This window comes from Podarcis erhardii (assembly GCF_964252035.2).
Source record: "Podarcis erhardii genome assembly, chromosome: 1".
Classification (NCBI taxonomy): Eukaryota; Metazoa; Chordata; class Lepidosauria; order Squamata; family Lacertidae; genus Podarcis; species Podarcis erhardii.
Window position 1 is genome coordinate 46,458,279 of NC_138497.1, and position 26,871 is coordinate 46,485,149.

A 26,871-nucleotide genomic window follows, 5' to 3' on the forward strand; every position below is an offset into this window, starting at 1 on the left:
CCCCCCATTTCTTAATAAAACTCCATGTGTCTTTCTGCGCATGAGTACAGTTGAATCTATGCTAATGCAGGTGTTTCTTTTTAAAAATTAAAAATACAAATAGGTCTCTGAATAGTTTTGAAGGGTTCTACATTGCCCAGGGAATCTACAGGAGCAGAGCAGGATTCCTGCAGCAGATGGTCACTAAAATTTGTGCAAAGCACTGAGCACTCTGTTCACTAGAATAATACTGAATTATGAGGTGTTTCCTGTGTAGCTTCTAGACTGAATACGGCAAAACATGAATTACAGTACATGTCAGTATCAGCCTGGGATAAAAAAGTACTAGTTAATCGTGTAAATCCAGGCCTCTCTATCTGGCCCTCAGGCCTCTCCAGACCACACCTCTCACCATCCCTGCTTTGCACCCTCGGGTGATATTTTATGGCTAGAAACCGTCCTTTAACGCATATTACATTTCTTGCTTGCCTAGATGGAGGTTAGTGAGGGGTGTGCAATTCTGTGAATAAACTAGCTTGCCACACAAAGGTAAAATACAGATTCATTGCTCTGCCCACATTTGCCTGTGATTTTACCAACTGCTGGCATGTGGCTCCTGGAAGGTTGTCCAGAAAGGAATGTGGCCCCTTGGTTTGAAAAGGGTTCCCCACCCCTGATGTAAAGTACTATAATGTAAGTTGTGAATGAGGATGGGGTGGTGGTGGAACTAGCATACCTGGCCCCACTCTTTCAGCTTTTGTATATTACTTATTGATGAATATAATGCCTGAATAGGGATAGAAAGAGAAAAGGACAGACAGAAAGACTACGGGTCATGGATTTATATTTAGCCTTTGTTGTTCCATAGGCTCAGAGTAACAACCGTTTTTAAACAACTAGCAGTCTTACAATACAAGTAATGAAGATACAAGTAATAATATTCAGTGGGAATATTAAGATGTGGCAGATGATCTGGCTATTGATGAAGCAGTTTCCAATTAAACTCAGTAGAGTAACAACTATATTTTAAAACAAAATAAAAAAATTCATTCCAGTAGCACCTTAAAGACCAACTGAGTTAGTTCTAGGTATGAGCTTTCGTGTGCATGCACACTTCTTCAGATACACTGAAACAGAAGTCACCGGACCTTTCTATATAGTGAGAAGGTGGGGAGGGGTATTACTCAGAAGGGTGGTGGGAATGGGTGATTGGCAGATAGCTGCGATGAGCCTGTTGACGACTCTTAACGACTGCAATAGGTCTAACAGGAAAAAGCAAGGGGTGAGAAGGTGAAAAATGGCTTTGTCATGTATAATGAGATAAGAATCCAATGTCTTTATTCAAACCAGGTCTCTCCATAGTTTTAAGTTTGGTGATAAGTTGCAATTCAGCAGCTTCTCTTTCCAGTCTATTTCTGAAATTCCTTTGTAATAGAACAGCTACTTTGAGATCTTGTATAGAATGTCCTGGGAGATTGAAGTGTTCTCCTACTGGTTTTTCTGTCTTGTGGTTCCTGATGTCGGATTTATGTCCATTTATTCTTTGGCGTAAGGTCTGGCCTGTTTGTCCAATATAGAGAGCTGAAGGACACTGTTGGCATTTTATGGCATACACAATGTTAGACGATGAGCAATTAAATAGTCCCGAGATGGTATGTGTGATGTTGTTGGGGCCAGTAATGGTGTTGTCCGGGTGTATGTGGCAGCAAAGTTGGCATCTGGGTTTATTGCAGGCTCTGGTGCCAGTGTCCGTGTTAAGTCTGGTTATAGTATTATTGTGGGTTAGGAGTTGTTTAAGATTGGGGGGCTGTCTGGAGGCAATGAAAGGTCTTCCTCCCAGAGCTTGAGAAAGAGAACTGTCATTGTCCAGGAGAGGTTGTAGATCTCTGATGATGCGTTGTACTGTTTTAACTTGGGAGCTGTATGTGATGACTAGAGGTGTTCTGTTATTTTCTTTTTTGGGTCTGTCTTGCAGCAAGTTCTCTCTGGGTATCAGTCTGGCTCTGTTGATCTGTTGTCTAACTTCATCTGCTGGGTATTTTAGTTCTAAAAAGGTTTGCTGTAGATCTCTTAGGTGAGAGTCTCTGTCTGTAGAATTGGAGCAGATGCGGCTGTAACGTAGTGCCTGGCTATATACAATGGACTGTTTGGTATGTTTGGGATGGTAGCTAGAGGCATGTAGATATGTTTGTCGGTCAGTTGGTTTACGGTATAAGGTGGTGTCTATGTGCCCATCCTGTATTTTTATAGTAGTGTCCAAAAAATGTATTTCTTGCATAGATTGATTCATTGTTAGGTTGATGGTGGGGTGAAAATCATTGAATTTCTGGTGGAAGGTGTCCAGGGTCTGTTGACCATGTGTCCAGATGATAAAAATATCATCAATGTATCGCAGGTACAAGAGAGGTTTGAGTGGGTAGGAGTTTAGGAAACGTTGTTCTAAATCCGCCATGAAGATGTATACTGCCAACAGGCTTGTTGCATTGCCCTGCATTACTATGTATGTTTACTCAGAAATAAGCCATTTACTAAGGGTTTAAAGGATTGCAACCTTACAGTCCAATGAGAGTGAAGATACATGTTGCAGCTGAATGCAAAACAGAAAAAGTTTTTTCTCGTGAAGAATTCTATTGAATTCAAAACGTGTTGGTCATTTTGGATCTCAAAAAACCTTGTATACACCTATAGAAAACTTTTGCTAATTTACACATTAGGATGCTCATCTTTATTGAACCTATGTAACTCTATTGGCAACACATTTATTTAGTATCATGCTCAGATTAGCATATGCATTGGCATCTTTGTTTAATACCCAATACATGTACTTTATGTATAGCATCTGTTTCTATTAATGTGTTAATGTAACATAATCACTTATGCTCAACTATTCTTATATTACTGATGAATAGTTTGAAGATTTCCATTTATACATATATATCATAGTTTCAGGCTCTTTAGTTCAAAGTACAATTATTCTGGGAGTGTGTGCTGTACACCAGTGTGTGTGGGAACTTGTATTGTGACTGCAGACCCCTCCTGACACCCTCTTCATCCTTCATCAGATTGTTAAATAGCGCAATCACTTTCAGGTTCCAGTCCAACTCTACCAGTTTTCTGCCAGTAGATCTCCCAGTGCCAAAGCCAAGTTTAACGGACCAACTTCACTCATAGCTCTACGGAAGTTCTGCTAGCAATTGGACAGAAGTTCATCATCCATCAAAAAGATAGAACCGGGAGAACAGATTCGAAGCGCTTTCTGTTAACAACTCCTGCAGCCCTTGAGATCCCTAAACTGACATTCTAAAGATAATTCGTGGCAAACCAGAAGGAAGCCTCGCTTTGGGAATAAACCAGAGGGGAGTTTTATGGGGCTCTGTTGCAACCTCCTCTTTGCTCCCTTAGCCAAACTGAACTCCCAGGTGCGCCGCAGTCAACCCTAATATTCCATAAAGGCGAAGAGCTTACATCTATGCGAATTTCCACCCCTATCCGATAATCTCTCTTTATCCCTCCGCGTTACACAACACGTTACGCCACATCACACCCATCCATGCATTCTCCTCCTCCTACGAAACCTCACTCCGCCGCCGCGGCTTGTCACAATTACGAGCCCAGGGATTGTTGAAACTACATCTCCCGGGATGCTGTGCAAGGCGGCTCAACTTCTCTCCGCAGTGCATGTTGGGACATGTAGTTCTGCCCCCGCTCCGAACGCGTTGAAGCGCCGCCCCCTGAGCACTACGATTCCCACAATGCACCCGGCCTTTCCCCCCTCGACCGCTCGCCTTCCTGTCTTAGAAAAAAAAATAACCCTGAAGTTCCCTGCGATCAGCTGATCAAGACTGACAACAAGGGGAGAAGGAGAAGAGCTTTGGACTGGCCCCGATCCCTCCTAGGGGGTCCCAGGTCTACATGGTGGGGCTCAGGCACTGTGGGAGCTAAGCCCTAACCCTGCGGGGGAGAGGAAGGATCTGCCCAGCTCGATCCTTGAAGCTCAGAGGAGGAGGAGGAGGAGGAGACTGTGATCTGATTACTTAGTCACTAAGACTTCCAGGGAGGAAGAGGAGGAGGAAGGTGCCTACTGTTTTTGTAAACAATAGATCGGGAGGTTGGGGGGATATTTTACTCCTAGGCAGACCCTGTCGTTTCGTTTATTCTGTTTCCTCCCCACCCCGTTGTTGTTTATGAGAAGATCTACTAGTTTAAAAGAAATGTTTAGTATATAGCAATATTTTCCTATTGTGAGTTAAAGTAACCTTAAGTAAGCAGCTCGTTAGGTATATGTTTTGCCCTTTTTTAGGCAATATGGGCAGACAAATATTTATTGTGCTTTAAGGCAGAAGGTCCTGTTTTGGAAGCAAATAAGTTACAAATGTAAACAGATGGAATGGTCTTACTGTAAGACACCTACCCTTCCTCCCACCCCGTTTGCTGGCTTAAACATTGCTTGACTTACGTTTGTCATTTATTATTGTCCTAATTTAAGGTAAGTAGATACTCACCGCTGGGGAAAATAAAAACCCAGACAGTAGGGTTTAAAAATATGTGGCGCTTTGATGTGGCTCTCCCTGTTCAGATTTGTTTCCGTGCTTCCTAAGGCTGTAATCCTATATACTGCCACCAGACTTAAGTCAGACTTAAGTGAATATACATAGAATTGTATACAGAGTGAATATACATAGAATTGGGGCCTATGCCACTTACTTTTTTAAAGGCCCTTCTGCTTATTTTGTGTGATGAACTTTAGCTTGTTCAGATATAATTGCAGCTGAAATAAAGATCTTGTCTGAGATAGCATTGCTGTGAGCAGACAAATACATTCCTTGTTTTGCAAAAAACATAGATGCAGAAAATGTCCACAAGTGCTTTGCATTGTTCAGGAGGAGTTGAATTGTGACAGGAAAGCACAAGGTTTACTAATATTGTCTGAATTTTCTGTTGATTTTTTAAAAAATATAAAACCACTGATGTTATCTTTATAAATCTTTTTCCTATTTCTTTTTCAGGCCTTTCAGGGAAAAGATCTGGCTTGCATTTTAGAAACATATCCTTGTTTTTCTTACACATATCTAACCTCAGTGTGAACTTTTAAGCCCATAATTCATTTGGGCCTGTCCTTAATTGTGGAAAGCTGCAGTGTTTACCTTGGCTTTGCATATGATGATACCATTATAGACGAGAGAAAATCAAGACGGACACATACTTTAATAGAAATATCAACATATGCAGAGTTTCCTCAATGTTAAGATAAATACAAATTCTAATCCTTTGGAAAACCAATGTACATATCTGTTTAAAAATTGTAAAGCTAACAGTAAAATTTCTGAAAATGAGTGCCCAGCCTCCAACAGCTGATAAGGGACTGAATACTGCCCTTTTGTGCCAGGAAAGCTATGCTTGCAGTGGCACAGATGAAGCAACCTTTGAGTGCGATGAGTGTGGAAGCCTGCAGTGCCAGCGGTGTGAAGAAGAACTACACAGGCAGGAAAGGCTACGAAACCATGAACGGACCCGAATTAAAGCCGGCCATGTCCCATACTGTGACACCTGCAAGGTTGCCAGTGGGAATATCATGCAGAGCAATATCATAAACTCCAGACAGAGGGCAGCAATAAGATGCCAAGCATGCAAAATTAACCTCTGTGTAGAGTGTCAGAAGAGGACACATGCGGGTGGAAACAAGAGGAAGCACCCCATTACTGTTTACCATGGTGACAAATCTCACGAGGAGGAGGAGGGGATGGATGAGGAGACCAAGAGGAAGAAGATGACAGAAAACGTTGTAAGCTTCCTGTTGGTAGATGAAACAGAGGAGATCCAGGTAAGAAATGTTGTGACTTTTGAAAGGCAGACAATTAAATCTGCATGATTTATCTGAGGGACTCAAGGCAGCATCATATTGGGGGGAATAAACCCAATGATATACAGTGGTACCTTGGGTTACATACACTTCAGGTTACATACGCTTCAGGTTACAGACTCCGCTAACCCAGAAATAGTACCTCGGGTTAAGAACTTTGCTTCAGGATGAGAACAGAAACCATGCTCCGGCGGTGCGGCGGCAGCGGGAGGCCCCATTAGCTAAAGTGGTGCTTCAGGTTAAGAACAGTTTCAGGTTAAATACGGACCTTCAGAACGAATTAAGTACTTAACCCAAGGTATCACTGTAGTATAGAATTATTCTTTGTGACTTTTCAACTTGACAGTTGTGTGGTGGATACTTTCTTGAGTGGGCAAGATGCACGGTAAGTAGCTAACATTACAGCCTCAATTCAGTCTTTAAAGAATTTTTTTTTTTGAGAGCCTCTACATATGTGCCTTACATTTAAATCTGTCTCTCTCTCTACCTCCCTCCTATATAGCGCATATAACAAGTATTAGCAATGGCAAAATCAGTTTCCCCTTCTTCCTTCACCCACCCACTTTCCCTCCCACTCCTCAACTTGCAAACTTTAACAAAGCCACTTGGTTCAAATACATACAAATGAGGTCATGGTCAAAGTCACTTAAATCTGTCCTAACAGAGAAACTCTTCTGTAGTTTGTAGCATACACTGAAGTCAGGAAGCAATGGCTTCTTTGCTATGACATCACAGTAGGCAGAGGCATCATAAGTCTTCTTGCTGCCACTGGGTTAACTGCTCTGATGTCACAGAAGGAACCTTTGGTCTGGCCGCTAGAGGAGTTGAGATCTTAGGATTTGAATTCCAAAATCCACAAGCAGCTTTGAACTGCAATAAGTATGACCAATGCAAGTTGGTTAAGATGTAAAAAGACAGATACTTGCTGATTTGTTGGATGTCAGAATTGAACCTTCATTCCAATTTCTTTTGTAACGGCGGCTGCATAATAGTTCTGTTTTTCTGCACTGTGTCTTGCATAATCTATTCAGGTTTGAGAGTGCTGTTTGCTGGACCTCAAGACTATCATGGCAGTCAATCATCATACTTACAGTGTTCTTAGTTTTGCAATCCATTGAAAGAGTTAACCTACTTGGTATAAGGAAATTAAAGGGAGGCTGAGGTTGAGCAGATAAGTAAAGAGCTTCAAAGAGAACGATGAGTTCCTGTAGAGTCTTGCCAAAATCACACTCTCAGCTGTAATATGCCTTTAAGATCATGTTTGTGTTTCCACAACAAATGGGAACCCAAATTATATCCAAATAGTCCACATACTGTGTTAATAATAAAAGTTATCAACCATCTACAACAATAACATATACTACAAATCACCCGTAAAACATCCATTTTCAAGCTCCACAGATGAAAAACAACTTCTACATTTCTTAGACGGATTCCAACTTGAATTATATAATGCAATTGTTTTTCCTAGATAGCTGTGTGCTGCAGTTCTTCTAACTTAAAAGTATTTTCTTTTATAGAAAAATTATTGCCTATAAGGTACATTAGTTCCCTGCTTTATCACATTAAAATAACAACAACAAGAAGTCATATTTATTGGTTTCTAAATGTGCTTCAGTAGTTAGAACAAAACAAGCTGTCTGAAATACTACTGTAACATTACTGGCCTAAGGAAACTATCCTACTATCACTTCTCTGTTTTGTCAGCTGGACAACCTTCACTCCTTTGACAGGACAATGATATACTTCTTCCATACAAGTTTTAAATAACATAAATGCCCATAAAAATATATCCAAAGTGGGAAGGCGTAGTATAACATTGACCTTATTACGGAAATGTTGTGAAATCAAATCTTTAATTTAAATCATTGGGAGAAACTGTCTTTAATGTATCAATTCAATATGACTCCTGCTGAGTAATAGTGCTGAGGATTTGAAATTTTTGCTCAGTTGCAAAAAACTTCAAATGCTACGGTGTATGGTTGTATACCATGAAATATGGAAGTAATAAAGTTTCAGTTGTTCTGGTTGTGATCTTACTGCTCAATGATCCATAATTCCAAAATTCAACTTTTTCCCCTCCATATGTTCCTCCATATACACGTGGACAAGGATATGCAATCACATAGATTACATATGTGAGGTGACATGTAATGAATTCCCGTAAAACAAAAGCTTTACCATCTTTAGGATTAAAAAAATGTTTTGTTTGTACAGGTTGTACAGATCTGGAATATTAACTTTGTTAAAATATCCTTTAGTAATAAGGGGTTTCATGTGGTAAACTGTAACTAAATATACTATTTTGTTCTTCACATTTAAAGATCCAATATCCTACAACAGGCAAATCCTGGAGTATCTTATATTAAGTATCCGTGTTTCAGTACAATATGTCTAATAGGGAAAGGTATTCTGTTACATTTAATATACCTGAAAAGGTTTTTTCCCCTCTGCTTTTGAACTGACCTCTTATCCTATAATAACTCTTGTCACTTGGTTTACTGTATTTTTTACACAAATTTGTCAGTGTGATTTATAAGTAAAAAATTATATCTATTAAAAATCCATGTGCACTAGTGATGCAAGGATCAACTGTGTTCATCCAAGTAAGAAATTCCCAAACACCACTATTTAAACCCACACTGATATATATCATCAGTGATATATTATCTACCATAATATGCCATGCAGTGTACATGTAGATTTTTCTCTTTGTTCAAAATTGCGGTTGTTTCTAAGTAGGACATATTTTTATAACATTGCTCATCAGAATTTGGGTGTTTTGGAATTTCTTACTTGGATGAACAGGGTTGATTCCTGCATCAAATTCACTATGGATTCACCACATGTACCATTTTTGGACATTTATGACCAATGCTTTCTAACAAACAAATCTGACTGACTGACTAGGTGGGGCTGAGAATGCCCCCTGTCTGGCACCCTGGAGGACTGTTAACACCAAACAATAGAGGGACCAAATAACCAGACTAGGTATAAGGCCACTTCCTAAGTAAGGCATCCATTGTCAGTTTCCATACTTAGTGATAAGGGAATAACTTTCCCCTTATCCATCTATACTGTTTCTATTGTATAGTCAAATGCTAGTGACTGACACTGAGGTAAAGCTTTTTCTGTTACAGAGATAAGGAAAAGTGTAGCTGGGTGGGGTTCTGGGTATGAGGTTGCTATTGCAGGCAGAAGAACAGCACAAGTGAAATAAAATGGCAGCCCTAACAACAGTGTGAAAGCTTACAGGCTTGTAAAATGCATTGTAACTTCTGTTCTCTTCTTAGGCAAGTCTAGAGATGGGAAGGCCTGGAAAAAAACCTGGAAAACTGGGGGGAAACCAGTCCCCCCATTTTTTGTTTTTCCCCCCAAAGCTGTTTTTTCCCCGTTTGGAAAAAAACGGAAAAAAAACCCCTGGTTTTTCTCCCAATTTTCCATTTTTTCCCCAGGCCTTTCCATCTCTAGAGAAGTTGGTGGTGTGGTTCCTCATCTACAGGTCAGATTGAAAATAACTCATTTACTGTATAAACTGGTGCAGTTCCACTGACTTTGAATAAGACTCCTTAGGAGCAAGGGTGTCATAGCTCATGGGCAACAAGCAGTTATGAATATCCTTTTAGAGAAAGCTTTTTAAAAATGATTTACCTATTAACTTTATTTTGGGGTGCTGTTTTTAGCTCTTTTATAGCTTGACTGTCATGCTGTCTTGGATTTTCTTTTTTTATTACTGTTTTATATCTTTTTAAAGTTGTAAGTTCTTTTGAAAGAGGTATCTCTCTGATGCAACTACAAAAATTGTTGAATTAACAACACAACCCTAGCAGGTGTACTCGGAAGTGACTCTCACTCTGTTCAACAGGGCATACTCCCAAGAAGGTTTTTGTAGGATGCAGACTCAGTTTTCTATCCCATTTGTCCTTGTTTCTAGCCGTTTCATCAGTAGTGGGTTGGTGTGTGGAGCTGTTTTCTAATGCAATAAATGTCAAGCTTGTATTTGACTTCAGTGAGGACAAACCTTCCCATGGCTTGGCTATAAGGCCTTCAGTTATGGCTTAGCAGCACATCTGTTCTCTTTTCTAATAAACATAATGGTGACATTGAAAGTGGATCCCTAACAATTAAGGTTGCCGATTTGCAACCTGGAGAGTCTGCTTCTCTAATGGCCTCAAAGAAGTAGAAGAGAATTCAGGTGTGGCTTCCCCCTCAAAATATCTACCTTCATTTAAATAGTGTACATTGTGGAGAATTGCTGTACCATTTTTAAAGGCTGCAAGACAAGCAGAAACATACCAGATGAAACTTTTCTTCTTGCTTCAGCTGTTTGCCAAGAAAAGCCTCGTCCGCTAAATTTTGTTTATCACGCAGTTGTTAGGTGTAGAGGAGTCCTGCTAAGGAGAAGAAAGATGGTACAATTTATCTGATATATGCTTCAAATTATATGTATAATTTCATATCTCATTAACAAAGTCAAATTGATGGTGCGATTGGACAAGAAAATACATGACATCCATTCATATATGACCCCCCCCTCTAATAGTTCAGAGTTTTAGTTCACATTTTCATTGGCTCACTCCATACTGGAAAAATGTATGTCAGTTGTATGTAATTAAAGTGGCAAAGAATCTATGATTGGATCATATTTTTTCCTGGAGGTAAGATAACAGCATAGTTCAACTACGCTCAAATATAATAACAGAATGATATGTAGATGCTAAGAATTTTAAAATAGCATAAGAGTAAAGGAATAAATCCTTGCCCAGTCATTTAAGTTTTTTGCCCCTCTTGCTAAGATGTGACATCCTTAGGCAGGATAAGAAATCCAAATATTCCTGTGTGGGCTAGCTATGTTACCATCCATGCCTTGCCTAAACAAAAAAGTTTTTAGCAGGCACCAGTATCTCAGAGTGTTACTGGCTAAAAGAATGTCACTTGCAGTTACAAGTCATGTCCAAGAAGCAGCACCATTTCAGCAGTGGGTTCTTTCCATTAAAAAGTTCTAACGCAATCTTTCTCTTCTTGTTTTGGAAGGTGGCAAACGAAGACGAATTTATCAGGAAACTGGACTGCAAACCTGATCAGCACGTAAAGGTGGTGTCTATTTTTGGGAACACTGGGGATGGCAAATCTCATACCCTTAACCACACTTTCTTCTACGGTCGTGAGGTTTTTAAAACATCTCCCGCTCAGGAGTCTTGTACGGTAGGGGTTTGGGCAGCCTATGACCCTGTCCACAAAATGGTGGTGATTGACACAGAGGGTCTTCTGGGGGCCACTGTCAACCTGAGTCAGAGGACCCGGCTGCTTCTGAAGGTCTTGGCTATTTCGGACCTTATCATCTACCGTACTCATGCTGACAGACTTCACAACGATCTCTTCAAATTTCTTGGAGATGCCTCAGAGGCCTACTTAAAACACTTCACCAAAGAACTGAAGGCAACCACAGCCCGTTGTGGCCTGGATGTTCCCTTATCCACTTTGGGCCCTGGAGTCATTATCTTCCACGAGACTGTATACACACAGTTACTAGGTGCTGGTGAGTAGACGCAAGTCGGTTGCTGCAATGTCAATCACTTGGGATGGATCTGTATCATAACACAGCCAGAGTTGGGTGTTGCCACGTGGAAGATTTGGGGTCTGAATGCTGACTTAGCTCACTATCTAGAATATAGAAGGTGGAGAGGTAACATGCAGGGAGTTTGCATCTGGCAAATAGCAAAGCATAAGCCAGTTAGCTTGGATTATGTGTATTTTTTGAGAATATGGCATTTGGGATCACATTTCATCATCCTTTTCTTAAAAGCAAGGAGAAGAAGGAAGTTTCTAGATAATCTAGCTGCAAAGCTAGGGCTGAAAGCATGTGTATACCACCTGTTGAAATCTCAGAAACCAGAGGCAGGGTTGATCAGAATTTCCAGTGGCAGGAAGCATGGCTTCATTGTCTTCCATAGTTTTTCCCTTGATACCTAACAGAAGCAGACTAAATTATGCAACAGATGCAAATCCTGCTTGCACATTATAGAGTACTTTTATACATATTTTAAAAAATAAAAAGCTTGGCAGTATGTATGTCCATGGTATCAGCCCCTCACTAAAAGGAAAGGAATTCCCTGTGGACTGACTTTGCTGAGCATTACCAGTAGCTCTGGACCAGTGAAACAACCAAAAAACTGACAAAGATGCAGAAACTATTTTGTTTTATTTAAGAAGTTTTAAAAATCTGCCTTTCAATAAGATGCTTCAGAGCTCTGAAGCAACAATATAATCAACAACAACAAAATGTAAATTAATAAAACAAGCAGTAAACAGTAAAGACAGTCAAATAAGCATTTTAAAGAGCAGTGGTAAGTGGTCCAGCTGGTATATTCAGCAGCTGAGATCTAATCTGAATGAAAAGAGTTTCAAGAACATGTTCCTGGAACTTTCTTGCAGGAGATGATTCTGCCATCTTTGGAGTATAATGGAAAACACCCTCTTTGTCATTGCCACTGATTTTACAGAAATAGGTAGAGTAGTAAAAAAACACACCCCAAAAGCTCTACCACCGCTTGTGCACACAAGAAAATAAGCAGTATTATATAAATTAAAAATCCCTTGTTTATAGACCGTGGTAGTACAAGTAGTTTATGCTGTTGTAGGAGGAGGAGGCTTTCATCAGTTGCACCTTGCAGCAGATACACTTTAAAAAAACCAATGTGACCCCATTAGTAGGTCATCAATACAACTGAAGGCAATGGCACTAAAATTTCTACAGACCTGCATCTAAATAATGATGTAATATTGATAGTAAGATTTCCCATAAAGGGCTTATTTTCCTATTCCCCATTTCTTTCCTCTAATAATCTATTTAGGTTAACAATTTGTAAGCCACATTTTTTTAAGGTATGTGCTGGTAGCATGGAGTTGGATCCCGTGATCCTGTCATCTGCTAATAGAAAAGGGCAGCTGGTTTTTTTAGCAGCCTCCCCCCTTCTCTCCAGTCTACTCCAGAACAGCATAGGTGACAGGGTGGTGGTGGTGGAGCTGCAGGGATTGGAAGAAATTGCCCCTCCATTGGATTGAAGGCCCTTGTGTTCAAAGAAATGTTGTTTCTGGGAAAGGAAGGTAACCTTTGGGTCCAGCCTATGCTTTGCTCTAGGTGTTTCCTATTATTTAGGAGAGAATTCATTGTTTTGATCAAGAATGCACATGCAAATACGTGTAAATATGTATGTAAAAAAAAGTAAATACGTGTGCAAACCTCACGATAATATAGCTAAAGTGATTGAATCTTTTAGATCACCCTTCTGAGGTGCCTGAGAAACTTGTCCAGGATCGGTTCCGGAAACTTGGGCTCTTCCCTGAAGCCTTCAGCTCGATCCATTACAAAGGAACAAGGACACATAACCCCCCAACGGATTTCTCTGGGCTCAGGCATGCTGTGGAGCAGCAGCTAGAAAACAATACAACCCGTTCTCCCCGGCCTCCTGGAGTTATCTACAAGGCACTCAAAGTAAGTGTAAGATGGTGAATTACTGTTCCTCTATACAAAGACCACAGATTCTGTCATCACAGCCAGCAGCTCTGGGGGCAGGTGGCTATATTTCAAATTGCCAATTCCTCCAGTTTCATTCTTAGTTGTTCTAAGGGACCTGATGGCAATCAAAGTCCAACCCCCGTCCCAAAGCAGGGTCACCCACACTCCTCCTATCCACAATATAAAGCAAACAGCAAAGAATGAGAGTTGACCGGAGTAGACAGTGTATCAGAGCTCCTGAAGAGTAGGCAGATCCAGAACAGTACGGCAAGTGAGCCATGCCAAGAGAAAATGGACACCCCGCCTCCAGTTAGGCTGACACCGAGGGAAATTGAGGACATTGGCAGGCTTACAACTAACACTGAGGTCTGATTTGTACTTCCTGACTATTCCAGTTGCCTAGGGCATATCAGCTTCTGTGAGTTGTTTTCTTCTTTTAAAAAAAGGCCAGAAGAAACTTTGGACTGGCTTTGTGGAGTAGGTGAAAAGAGTACTTCATCAAGCCCATCTCTCTTTAATACTTCCCCCCAGTGTTTACAAACGTAGTTTCTACAGACACTGTACTTCTACTAGTAGTAATGCACCATAAATGGCTAAGCAAGGCAGGACTAAGCTGCTGTAGTACAATGGAAAGATCCTTCTTGTTGCCAGGGTAACTTGAGAGTCAGGACATGGTCTCCAGGCAACAACCTATTCTCTGACTTGCCTTGATTTTTTCCCTCAGTTTCCTTAAATGGTTTTTCATCTGTAGATAGCAAAGATGTAACATCTGGAGCTAGTGGAGGTCAAGAGCACAGCTCTTCAGGGGACAATGTAAGAGTCTTGAGTGGCTGTCAGGGAAAGTGTGTGAGCAAATGCTTGAGTATTTTAAAATGAGGATGGATATGTTTTTGGAGGAGAGAGTTTATATGTATGCAATTAGAAGTTTTACCGCAACACATCCTCCGCTGAGCATTTATTATGCAATTAGATCTTTCCCATGTAATGAGAAGATGTATTTTTTGACTTCTTCCCTACAATCCCGCTCCTACATTTATTGTGGTGTTGTCATTAACAACACAAACCTTAACATGTTCTCTCAGAACCCTATGATTATTTACGCTGTGCTCAGTGGGGTTTACTTCCCGGAAATTGTGCATGGCATTGCAGCCGAACTCTTCTTTTCCACAACCCCTCCTTGTTCAGTTTATGATTTGACAGGCATTTTTACAGTACGTGAAGAGTAAAACCCATGGTTTTAATGTTCATTATTCATTCATGGCTTATCTATTTATGGATGTTGCAGTGTGAAGTATACACTTTCTGATCATGAGGTATTTAATGTTTTGTTGCCAGAAGAAAAGTTTCTCATCTGAATTGCAATCAGTTGCACTGTCTTAATCTACGGTTCTCGCCTGCTGAACCAAAGAGAGATTTTGTGGCTTTAATAACTGTGCAGCAGGGAGGAGTTTGCTTCTCCCAAAATGCATGTAATGGCCAGGCAATGATACCCCTGTAGTCTAAAAGGTTTCCAGGGTCTGCTTGGTGCTTTTGCAATCTTTACATTCAATCTTTGTGAGCAGGGGATGGGGGGAGAAGTTGCTTACAAAACATTCAGGGAAATTCCTGCCAATAGGCTGCCAATGTAGGAGTAAGCTCTTTGCCTCTCTTTCTCTTTCCTGGAAATTTTGGATTTTATGATTTATTTTTATTTTATGAAATTTATATACCATTTAATTGTAATAAAAACCTCAAAGTGGTTTATGAAAAGAATAAATGAATGGCAATATGGCTAGAACCTAACAGTTTTGACAGTCTTTCCATCCTTGTTGAAGATCGGGCTGGGCAATATCTGGTTTTCAACATCACAATCTATCACCAGCTAAACATCACAAGGCCTCAATCTATCACGATATATATCCGCCACAGGAGAGAGCCTCGTCAGTCCTCCCTACAGTGGAGGAGGAACTCACTGACAGCAGACCCTTGCAGAGGGCAGGATTGTACCCTCCGCTCATCTGCTTGTGAGCAGAGAGTTCTGTCCTGCTAGGTGTTGTGTTTCCTTTGGGGAACATGCAGGCAAAGCAGACCTCTCCCTCACAGTTCAGTTTTGACAGATTCGTGGAACCATCAGATACTTGTCAGGGAAGTGGCTCTGTGCATCTGTTAAAGTTGGCTTGCAGGGTGCGGGGAGAGAAAGATCTGACATGCCAGGCCGAAAATGTTCCATGCCCTGATCTGACACATAAGAGGCGCTTCACACTCCTATACTGTTCCATAAAAGTTGGTGTTTTTTTGATGTCCCGCTAGCTCTATACTCACTGCTGGTTTCTCTCTGTGTGTTCTGCAGGCACTGAGTGATAGGTTCTGCGGTGAGATCCCAGATGATCAGATGGCCCACAGCTCCTTCTTTCCAGACGAGTATTTCACCTGTTCCTCCGTATGTCTCAGCTGCGGGTAGGTGGAATGGGAAGAACACTATTTGAATAAGATCTACAGTGTCAGAATTATGCTATATATTACAATATAATGACCATGTTACAAGCAACCCAGTCATTGCCCATTTTAAATAGGGAGTTGCCAATGTCACTGTTAAGTAAAACTTGGGTGAGAAATTCTGTGGTTGGTTATTCATGTTGGGAATTTGCTTTGTTTCTTGTGTTGTTGGGAGAACACTGCTTCTGAAACGATCTTATTATCTTTAAATAAAATCCAACATTACTGTACAGTTGTACCTCTGCTTACGTATCCCCCTGGATACGTAAACTTTGGGTTGCAAACACATACACTTCTGGGTTTCGCTGCATGCGCAAAAGCTCTCAATTGTGCCATGTGCGTGCACAGAAGAGCGTCTCCAGTTACAACGTTTTCGGGATGCGGCCGGGCCTCCAGAATGGATCCCGTTCACAGCCGGAGGTACCACTGTATATATATTTAGTGTGTAAGGCATTGGGTAACATCATAAACCTGGAATCTATATAATCAGGGGTGGGGAACCACTTTTAGCTGGTGGGCCAGATCCAATTGTAACGAACAACCCATGGGCCACATTTGACAGGTGGGCATCTGCCAGTCATCTGACATAAGGTTGATCTGACTCCCAGCTGAAGCAGTGTGGCTTGCATGTGACTTCTAATTGTAAAGAGCAACCAATGCAAGCCACAACTGCAAAAGAATGATTGGGAGCCTAAGAGATCCACTAGGGAGCTTCCGGTCAGTCTGCCTTCTGAGTATTTATGTGCTTTGCTTTGAAACTCCAGGTGTGGATGTAAAAACAGCATGAACCATTCAAAAGAAGGGGTACCTCATGAAGCCAAGAATCGGTGTAGATACACCCATCAGTATGATAACAGAGTGTTTACATGCAAGGTGAGTGGAGCAAGTGAAAGAGAGCTTCTGGTACTGGAGGTTGTCAAGAAGAGCCTGCATAGCTTATAACCTGCTAAGATGAATGTAGCCCATCAATCCATGTATTGTAGCTTGGAAGGTGCTTTGCAACCTGTGATGGGTATTCCCTGTATTTTGGAAGTTTTGTCAACTTACCTGAAGAGGTTAAGGAGCAAACTCTGCATCCTCCTCCCTCTGTACATTACACAACCCATCTATGTTTGCAGTTGGAGGCAGAAACAAGAGGATCTCTGAGCCTCTGCTGGGCTGTGAATTCACTTTGGGTGGGTCAAAGATTTCACAGCTTTGGGCTAGAAAGAACCAGGGTTTTCCCTGGCCTCTTTTCTGGCACCCACTGTCTACTGAAGAACAGCGAGTTCCTAGTTTTAATGCTGTTAATGTTTTCGTGCATATGTTCAAACCATACCATTCCTCATTGCCTCCATTTTGGGGGAACTAACACATGACTCTTCATTGTAAATGGAAGAGTTTAATTGATATTTTGCATTCCAGGCCTGTTATGAACGTGGGAATGAAGTTAGAGTGGTGCCCAAAACATCCGCTTCCACTGATTCCCCTTGGATGGGACTTGCCAAGTATGCCTGGTCAGGGTGAGTACAGGAGCAGAGGAGCTGTTTTCCCCCTTCATCTTTCCCTACTCCCATTCTCTTCACTTGGAGCATGCTTGAGTGACCAGCTCTTCTTCCTTCCTGACTGCAGGTACGTGATCGAGTGCCCCAACTGCGGAGTTGTGTACCGCAGCCGACAGTACTGGTTTGGCAACCAAGACCCTGTGGATACCGTGGTGAGGACAGAAATTGTGCACATCTGGCCAGGTGTAAGTCCACTTGCATACATTTGTTTCTTGTCCTTTTAACTGAAGGGGAAACGATTAGGCTGCCACAGTAGCAGGCATTCCACCCCTGTTGTGTTAAATCATCCCATTTCAGGAGATGTTGGCGATGAAAGAAGTTTTACATGCCCAGGTCATTAAAGCCAAGTTTGATGCCACCATGTTGTGTCTTGGGGACATGGATTGAGAAATATGTAAACCAGATCTCTCCTGTCCAGCTTCAAGAAATACTTTCTGTATTCATCCTGGTTCATCTCCTTACCTCTCCATTAAGATCCATCCTAGTGTGTTTAGGCCACACATTCCAAAGCAGAGAGTGAGAGAAGGGACCAGAGCCATGCATTAGGATCTTCCATGCCCCTAGACAGAGCTCCTATTTTGAATTCCTTCTAAGGAATTTACATGAAGATCTGGGGCGTCCCAGTCAGTAACAGAAGTCTAATTTCCTTATGTGGTTGCACCGGTGAGTCACTTCCTTTCTCCAAATAAAAGACAATGTATATCTTCTAACATTTGGTAGAGGTCAGCAGGTCAGCAGCAGGCAGGCACAATGAGATGTTAATTGTAGTGAATATCCATTTTTGTTGCAGACGGATTGCAGTCTGAAAGACAACAACAATGCTGCACAGCGCCTCATAGACGGGATGAACTTTATGGCACAATCAGTGTCTGAACTGAGCCTGGGACCCACAAAAGCAGTGACCTCTTGGCTGACGGATCAAATCGCTCCAGCCTACTGGAAACCCAATTCCCAGATTCTGGTATCTAGCAGTCATCATACTTGCATGCTGCTGAGAAGTCCTTTTCCTTTCCCCTACTTCTCTTTCTCCAAAGAGATGAAATAATGGTTCATTGTTTGATGAAATACCTCTGTTGTGTTCTACAAATCTGTTGCCTCCAGCAGACATAGTGAGACAGCCCTGTGTGCAGTCTCCTCCTTTGAGGGCTCTCACTCTCCTGCTTCCCACCAGGGAAAAAGAAAGAAGCCTTTCTGCTCAAGGCTCAACAGCTGGGCCACAGACACCTCTGACGCAGGTGCCAATCCTGAGCCTCATGACAAAATGAAATTTGTCCATCATGTGGTTAGCTCTGAGGCTGTAGCAGATGCTAATGACCCCTTCACACCTGCTTGCCTTGCCCAATCTTGTCTCAGGAGGCCTTTAGCAGAGAGCTGTGTCCTCACCATAGGAGCCAGCTCCTAGGGCAAGGTCCCTTTGCGCCTCCCCCCCAAAATATTTGAGCAGGTTGGGGCCCCCAAGTTGATGGGCATTGCCATTCAAATGGTGTGTGTGCACTGCGACTTGTGATTGATTATGCGGGGTGGAGCTTACCTTGGCCCACCCAGTATTTTATTCATGTTGACACTCCTGGTCTACACACACACACACACACACACACACACACACAATGCTGTATCAGGTGTGGATATGATATGGCTTGAGTTCCCTGCTGGCCAGATGTTCCCACCACCAATTTAGCTGACTGAAAGACTAAAAATGCCTCTTCATCCTCTTTCACCAAACTACTTAGTCCAATGGCTTGTTGTCGTGTTTTTTTATCTCCTTCAGAATTGCAGAAAGTGTGGCATCTCTTTTAAAGATAATGACACCAAACACCATTGTCGGGCTTGTGGAGAAGGTTTCTGTGATGGTTGTTCATCCAAGACCCGTCCTGTTCCCGAACGTGGCTGGGGCCCCACACCTGTGCGAGTATGCGATGGCTGCTATGACGGCAGGGGTGTTCAGTTAGGTAATCCCATCCTGACCATAGTAGGTGTGTGAACCAAAGGGGGGGGAACCTATAACCTTTTGTGTGTGTGTTGGTGTATCATGTTGTGCTTTTAAATGCTTGTCCCTGTTGCCTTTTGTCATCTCCCAGCTGAGATTGAGGTCAGGCTATGCGAGATGTTGAAGATCTGTGATTGGATGTCTTGCTTTGATTCTTCAAAAGCACCCATGGGGGCCCTGAGTTGGATTGGGATGGCATCACTGGAGGAAGCTGTTAACCTGTGCTATTTGCATCATCTAAATAATGTGTGCGGAACCTTTGGCCCTTCACCTGTTGTGGAACCACAACTCCCATCAACCCCAGCAAGCATGGCCAGTGGCTAGGGATGATGGGAATTGTAGCCCAGCAACATCTGGAGGACCAAAGGCTTCCCAACTCCTGATCTAAATACATCCCAAAGTCACTATTTGCCCCATGGGTGGGAGAATGTTCTGATTTAGGGCCTTCTGGTTGCTTATGAAATAAATTGGGGGATCTAGCTGTGGATTTCCAACATCTCATCTCTTTCATTAGAGGTTTCAAGCAGAAGCTGGGTGGCCACCTATAAGGGATGTGGTAGCACTGCATTTCTTGCATCAGGCAAGATGATCTCCTGTCCCTTCCAATTGAGTGATTCATCTAGTTTGGGCCTGACACTCACCTGTGGTCCTTCCTGTATCCAAAAGTAGAGGGCAATTTCCACCAAACAGCAGAATAATGAGAAAGCAAAATGGAGCATAATAATAAATTTTAGCTTCCAAATTTCTCAGTGCATTTACAATTGAAGTCTTCTTCCTCCAGGAAAACAACTCACCTAAATCTTAAGAAATCGCTATTCAGATTGAATTAAATCTCCTTCATTTTAACCCTAGAATCAATGGATTTATTCACTGGTTGTAAGAAAATGATCTATTTAATGTCCATAGAGAAGAACAGTGTGTATGTACTGAGTAGCTTCCCCAGAGGAAGGACGTTGGTGCTTTCTTGTCATTCTGCTCCTGAAGCTGCTCAGTTCCAAACCGACACTTTCATCATAGTTGCCCATGGACCCTGGAGAGCTGACTGGGCTGATGCTGTCATTCTTTATTTTGTTTTGTTTTAATTTCTGATGAGCACTGAGCTAATTGAACACAGCAGCTATCATCTTTTCTTACCCTAGAATTCCCAGGGCATTCTGGATTAATAAAGATGGCAGCAGACAGCTGCTTTGCTTGGCACATTGCTGGGGAGCACCAGGCGGAGTGCTGCCACCCATCTCTGCTGCTACCATGCTGAGCTTACAAGGGGAGGAGGTGGCAGCATTCAGTCTGGTGCTCACTAGAGAATCCTTGTGTGCAACCTTGGAGGGCAACCTACCCAGGGCTATACCAGAGCTGTTTATGACTCTGGTAACATACCATTTCAAGACACTTGTGCATGATTCAAGCTAGGAGAACATATTATAGAGGTTGCTTATACACCTGTGGATAAATGAGAGTTGATTCAACAAGGGGGTATCATGGTGTTTGTACAGATGAAACAATTTCAGCAGCGAGCCTGTTGTGAAATGTACCTTCCCCTGCTCCGATCAAACGCAGGAAAGTCCTGATGTTCTGGTTTTCAGATGCTGAATTTGATCGTGTCAATTGGCTAGCCATTCTGTCATTCACAAATCCACTTCCTTCTCAAAAGCAGTTTTATAAAGCTTAACACATAGCTTGTATTAATAATAATAATAATAATAATAATAATAATAATAATAATAATAATATTTTTAAAGCACTGAACCAATGTTTGACGAGATGGGTAGCCAAGATCCTTGTGTTTTAGGTTCTCTCCCCGACCCCCGACCCTGCAAAGCAGGCATCCGCCGGAAGCGTAACGTGACATTGCAAGAGTGGCAGTGGTGGTAGGGAAGAAGACAGGAATGGCTGGTGCAGTGGGGTGGGACAGGGTGGCAGTGTGGCAAGGACTTCGCTGGGGCAATGGTGGGAGTGCCAGACTAGCTCTGCCAGTGAACCCACACATCCCTGATCTTGCCACTGCCAGTAGCTGGCAGCAGGGCTGCTGTACCAGGAAGGCACTCCTGCTGCATTACCCCACCATGCCAGCTGCTTCTGAAAGCAGAGCTCCCTTCACAGCAGAAAAACCTTCCTCCTCTTTGAAGGCATGTCTGTTTGCATCCCAAAGAATCAATCACACACTTTTGTTGACTGTCTCAAGGATCCTATGGCATTACAATGAATTAAAGAACTCCAGTCACCCTTTTATCCCTGGTATAATGGGCCTGTTGTTATTTACAGGGTCTCTTAACCTGAAAGTGGAACTTGGGTGGCACTGTGGATTAAACCACAGAGCCTAGGACTTGCTGATCAGAAGAAGGTCAGCGGTTCGAATCCCCGCGACGGGGTGAGCTCCCGTTGCTCGATCCCTGCTCCCGCCAACATAGCAGTTCGAAAGCATGCAGTGCAAGTAGATAAATAGGTACCGCTCCAGCGGGAAGGTAAACGGTGTTTCTGTGCGCTGCTCTGGTTTTACCAGAAGCGGCTTAGTCATGCTGGCCACATGACCTGGAAGCTGTACGCCGGCTCCCTCGGCCAATAAAGCGAGATGAGCGCCGCAACCCCAGAGTTGGTCACAACTGGACCTTGTGGTCAGGGGTCCCTTTACCTTTACCTTTACGTTTACCTTTACTTAGCCTGAAATAAAACAAAGGGGGATCGAGAACCTGTTTCTCCCATTTTCAGCTCATTTCCAACTCATGCTCATGTAGAAACCATGTCTTTAAGCATGGGCAGATAAGTAAGCTGCAGATTGAACAATTTGTTGCCTAAGCATGAGAAATCATAGCAAATTTTCCAATGGCAGTTAGTCCCCTCATTTGCTGCTACCTTGAAAACCTTCACAGTCACACAGATAGCCTCTGCCACTGACAGGGTAGTGAAGCCCAATAGTATTACTCACACTACTGTGAGGCTACAGCCCTGCTTTGTGCCTTGCCCACTTGGCAGTAGCTGAAAGTAAAAGTAACAAGAAAGGCAAATTGTGAGCTTTCATCTCTTCTTACTCATGGATTCTGCCCACAAAACAGTTTTTGGTGGAATCGTCCTGGGGAGGTAGCCTTTGGTGAAGATCTCAGTGTGGAAGATCTGTGGATTTCAGTCATTGTCCCCTGCCAGGTTAGGGACCAACCACTGACTGCAGCTGGCTGCAACTTCTGGGGGAACATCAATTTTAATTCTAAATAGAACAGCTGTGTCTTAGGCTGGAGTTGTGCCTTTGTCTCTGAGCCCTAACTTCTGTCATGCAGATGTGCCTGAGGCTCCAACTGATGAGGAAGGGGGGACAGTGATTGCCAGGAAGGTTGGTGAAGCTGTGCAGAACACTCTTGGAGCTGTAGTGACTGCCATTGATATCCCGTTGGGTAAGTTCTATTGGTGCATTTAGAAACCTTTTAGCTTCTCAGTTCAGTGGGTATGTATAGAATTGGAGGCTTTTCTTTCCCCCTCAGCAAGTAGCACTTAGTGAAATAAAAGAAGTCCAGTGAAGCAGAAGACCAGGGCTCTTCAGGTGGCAGGTGTGGGGAATCTGCACAGGTACTGCCATCCTTCCCTCTCCCCCACCAAGTTAATGCTAAGATGCAGAGCTTTGCAATAGGTTGTTTTATTCTCTAAACCTGGTTCCCATACATAAGGTTGCACCCAAAAGCGTAAGCAGGGAAAACGGAAATCTTGGGCTTATCGACAACTTGTTCACTAATCCTTTATAAGCTACAGCCTGAGAATTACTTGAACCATCCTATAGATTAGTCTTAATCCTTCATTAAGGGCAGCAAAAGCAGAGGTGGGTTTTGTACAGTCCCTCCTCCTCTTTATTGGCAACAAACAGAAATGGTGTTGTGGGTTTTCCCCCCTAACTCTCTGTAGGTCTCGTGAAGGATGCTGCCAGACCTGCCTACTGGGTGCCCGACCATGAAATCTTACACTGCCACAGTTGCCAGAAGGAATTCAATATCAAGCTGTCGAAGCACCACTGCCGTGCCTGTGGCCAGGGTTTCTGTGACGAGTGCTCTCTGGAGCGCAGAGCTGTCCCTTCCCGTGGCTGGGATCATCCTGTGAGAGTCTGCTTTAATTGCAATAAAAAGCCCGGTGACCTTTAACCCTACCTACCTTTCTGGGTCCTCCATAACACCTTAGCTTCTCAGGGTTAGATAAAACAAAAGTCACCCTTTTTAACCTTTTACAGCCAGAGTGCATGCTCCTGATCTCTGGCCCTTTTTCCCCATGTGCGGATTTCTATAGCATTGCTGAACAGCTAGTTTTAACAAGTTCTGCAGGACTTGCCCAACTTGGGGTGTATGGAGAAGCTTGCAGTAGAATGAGGAATCCAAAAATCCAGTGTATTATATACCAGTTTAAAGTATGTATCTCTATATCTATATTATTGAGTATGCTAAGAATGCAGCTGGCTGATGAAGCATTGATGATTTACAATTAAAACAAGCAAAGGTAAATAGAACTGTTTTCTGAAATGTAAAGGGGGTCAAACATACAGCTTCTTGAGTGCCTTGGAATTCTTTTGTGTGAAGCATTTTGCTGTTTGTTTACAGCATCTTAGACTTACAAAGGCTTTGGTTCCATACACCTTGAACTAACCGTTGTTCATACTCCCTGTTTCAGACAGTGAGTCCTAAGCTTTTGGGTCTGACCCTTTGGAACTCCCATCACCCATATTTATTTTACCCCAGATGGCTTTTGTTCTGTTAATAGGGCCTTGTCATCCAGAGCTAAGGAGTTTCCTCATGGCTGAAAACAGCCAGAGAAATGAGGAAGCTGCTCTGTACAGATCCTGATAAAAATATGTGCTGCTGCAGAAAGGATGGTAATCTTAGAAGGGCCATGCGCTAAAGGCAGTGGAAGTATGGGAGGAATCAAACAATGTAACACAAAACTTAAAGCTGGTCTTCTAACAGCTATTTCAGCTTCACTTTGGGCTGATGAGGCCTTATTTCTCTTGTTCACATTCCTCTATGCTTGGTTTTCCTTGTTGATGGACTCTTCCCAGCCCCCCCCATCAAAAATCTTCAGGCTAAGAGCAAAGGTAAGTACTAGGCAAGACCCACAAACCTGCAGTATAGTGTTTGCTTAGCATCTTAGTCACTTGTCTTCTGTAAATGGTCCCAAGTATAGATTCTTAGCAGTATCTATGTGAACCACCCTTAAAGCACTCATATAAACCAACTTGGAAAACAGTGATGTACTTCTGATGACATCGGGGGATTGTCTTTTTGGAGGGAGAAAACCCTGCATTGAACCACTTTGAGACACTGATCAAACCACTGAGTAAAATTATCGCATTAGACTTTGATGTGGATCTCTGCTTCCATGACAAGAGACCTTCAGAAACCCAGTCAGTTTGAAGAATGAATCCTTCTCCTTTTTACTCCTGAGAATGGCACATTCCCATGGCAGAGATTTGTCGTCACTCATAACAGCTGGAGTTTGGCATGATAAGTCAGGCACAATACCCTGGCACTGTTGTTTTTCCCATTTATTAAAATCTAACCTTGTATACCTTGATGACTGACCCCTATTTTAGAACTGTAATATGAAATTAAGTGCTATAAAGGACTATCCCTTCTGAACAAGTGTGCTGATTTCTTCTGTATATCTACCTAATCTTGCTGTGTCTTGGGAAGGGAGAGACAGTTTCCGGCTTGCATGCCAAAATGGAACTGGATTATGTAGTAGTACATTCCTGCTGTCTAAACTCTACAGGGATTAATATGTGTTTTGTAACTAGAAACTAGGTTTGGGGTTTTTTTCTTCAAGGGATAGAAGTGGGAGAAGTTATCTTGTAGTGATTTTTCAACCTAGGTAACTGCACTTTGAAGTGTTTTATTTTTGACTCTGTGGTGGAAAATACAAGTGAAACCTGTTGTGTAGTCCATGCCCTCTGTATGTTCTCCATGCATGTAGGTATTCTACCATGTTATTACACACCCAGAGACCACCCTTGGCATTCCTTGTATAAAATCTTCACTTGTAAGCTTCTGTTTCGTTGACTTGTCTGGGTTTTGTTGTTACCACAGAACAGCCTCGTTCTCTTAAAGCCAGCTATTGCATTTCTACAATGCGTGCTATGGTGGGTTCAGTGTATCTGAGGGATAACAGAAAGCCTGTTAGCACCATCTCACTCTCTCTCCTTGCCCTCCCCTCTCCCCTTAAGTCACTTAGCTGTTCTAGAAAGTGGAGAAAGCTTATAAGTGGCAATGCTTTTAAGAACTGGCTCAGTTTCCACAAAGTAGAAATAACGTGCCATAATTTTTAGGAGATGGGGAAGTTGAACCTGTAATTTTGCTTGGCCTTGCAATACTCCGTATTATATTGGAAACAAGAGGGAGGTTTATGCTTCCAAGAGCAACTGGTTGCTTTCCCTTAGTTTCAAAATCATACCCAAGTAAAAGATTGGAATCTCCAGATACAAAAGGACTCAAGGCATCAATATAATTAGGGTGCCTTTTTTTCTAGACAAGCTAGGTATCTGAATGACTACAACCCCTCAGATAAAAGATTAGCTGTATCAGTAGCAAACCAAACAAATCTAGAAAATTTTCTAGCAAGAAACAAGACTTCAAACTACTGGGGCTCTCTATGAGAAATACCATTTGTGGGATTCTGCTAACCTGCCACAGCTGTGGAAGCCCAGCACAAGGACTTTCAGAGTTTAGCGTTTACCTGCACCTCAAACATAAGGAGAGTCTTCTGGTTCAGGCCAAGGACCCATTTAGTCTAGTATCCTTTCTGCAATAGGGAGGGCCTGTCCACGCATTACCCTGAGGCAGTCACCATGGACAGCAGATCCGGAAAGGAAGGTGAAGGGATCCTCATGAACCTTTGCCACTCCTTTGTCTGCAAATATGTGCTGCTGCTGTCATCCCAGTCGCCCCCTGAGGGGGAACGGTCCCTCTGGTACCTCAGAACAGGAGCTCGGAAGAAGCTCGGAAGGCCAAGAAGCACGTCACTTGCTGCCTCCCGAGTTTGTCACCTGTGGCTGCTGCCTGGAAACAGCAAGGCCACTGCTGTCGCCATCTGCTCCTCTCCAACCTCCTTTCCCCCTCCGCATCACCTTCAGCACGCTGAAGTGTCCCTGGGCCACCTCCGGTTGCCTCAAGTGGTGGCAAAGGTGGGGGACGTGCACCATTTTATGTTTTGCCTCAAGTGATTAAAAAGCCTGGGGCTGGCATTGCTGCATGTGTAAATATTTTTTTTTTTTTTTAAAGACATTACTGAGGTATTTTTCCAGCCAAAGCCAGACCACCTCAAGTGAGCCATTGGAGCAGTGGCTTTGAATCAGTGTGCTGTGGCACCCTAGGGTGCCTTGAATGATGGGGTGCTGCAGGCAACACTGGCCTTTGTTCCTCTTTCCTTCCCTCCCTCCTCTGATGCCCTCTTGCGTCTCTGCCTCCCAAAGGCATGCATAGCTGTTTGTTGCAGAACCCCTGGCTACAAGCTCAGCAGGTGAATGGTGCCTCTGGGGCTGGTCAGG

At 42.8% G+C, this 26,871-nt stretch overlaps 1 protein-coding gene across 2 annotated transcripts; it reads left to right on the forward strand.

The window, feature by feature from the left end:
• The first annotated feature begins 3,772 nt into the window (after positions 1-3,772).
• Positions 3,773-25,371, forward strand: ZFYVE1 (zinc finger FYVE-type containing 1). Of its 2 annotated transcripts, none has more exons than XM_081881585.1 (12): positions 3,773-4,053; positions 4,986-5,800; positions 10,874-11,378; positions 13,120-13,334; positions 15,688-15,794; positions 16,598-16,706; positions 17,238-17,335; positions 17,445-17,562; positions 18,168-18,338; positions 19,146-19,350; positions 22,634-22,747; positions 23,250-25,371. In XM_081881585.1, exons 2-12 carry the CDS (start codon positions 5,309-5,311, stop codon positions 23,480-23,482), a joined length of 2,367 nt encoding a protein of 788 aa, XP_081737711.1. In that variant the 5' UTR covers positions 3,773-4,053; positions 4,986-5,308; the 3' UTR covers positions 23,483-25,371. The 2 variants fall into 2 exon arrangements, with proteins under 2 accessions (XP_081737711.1, XP_081737712.1); XM_081881586.1 differs by having other exon boundaries at positions 19,146-19,326.
• Positions 25,372-26,871: the final 1,500 nt, after the last annotated feature.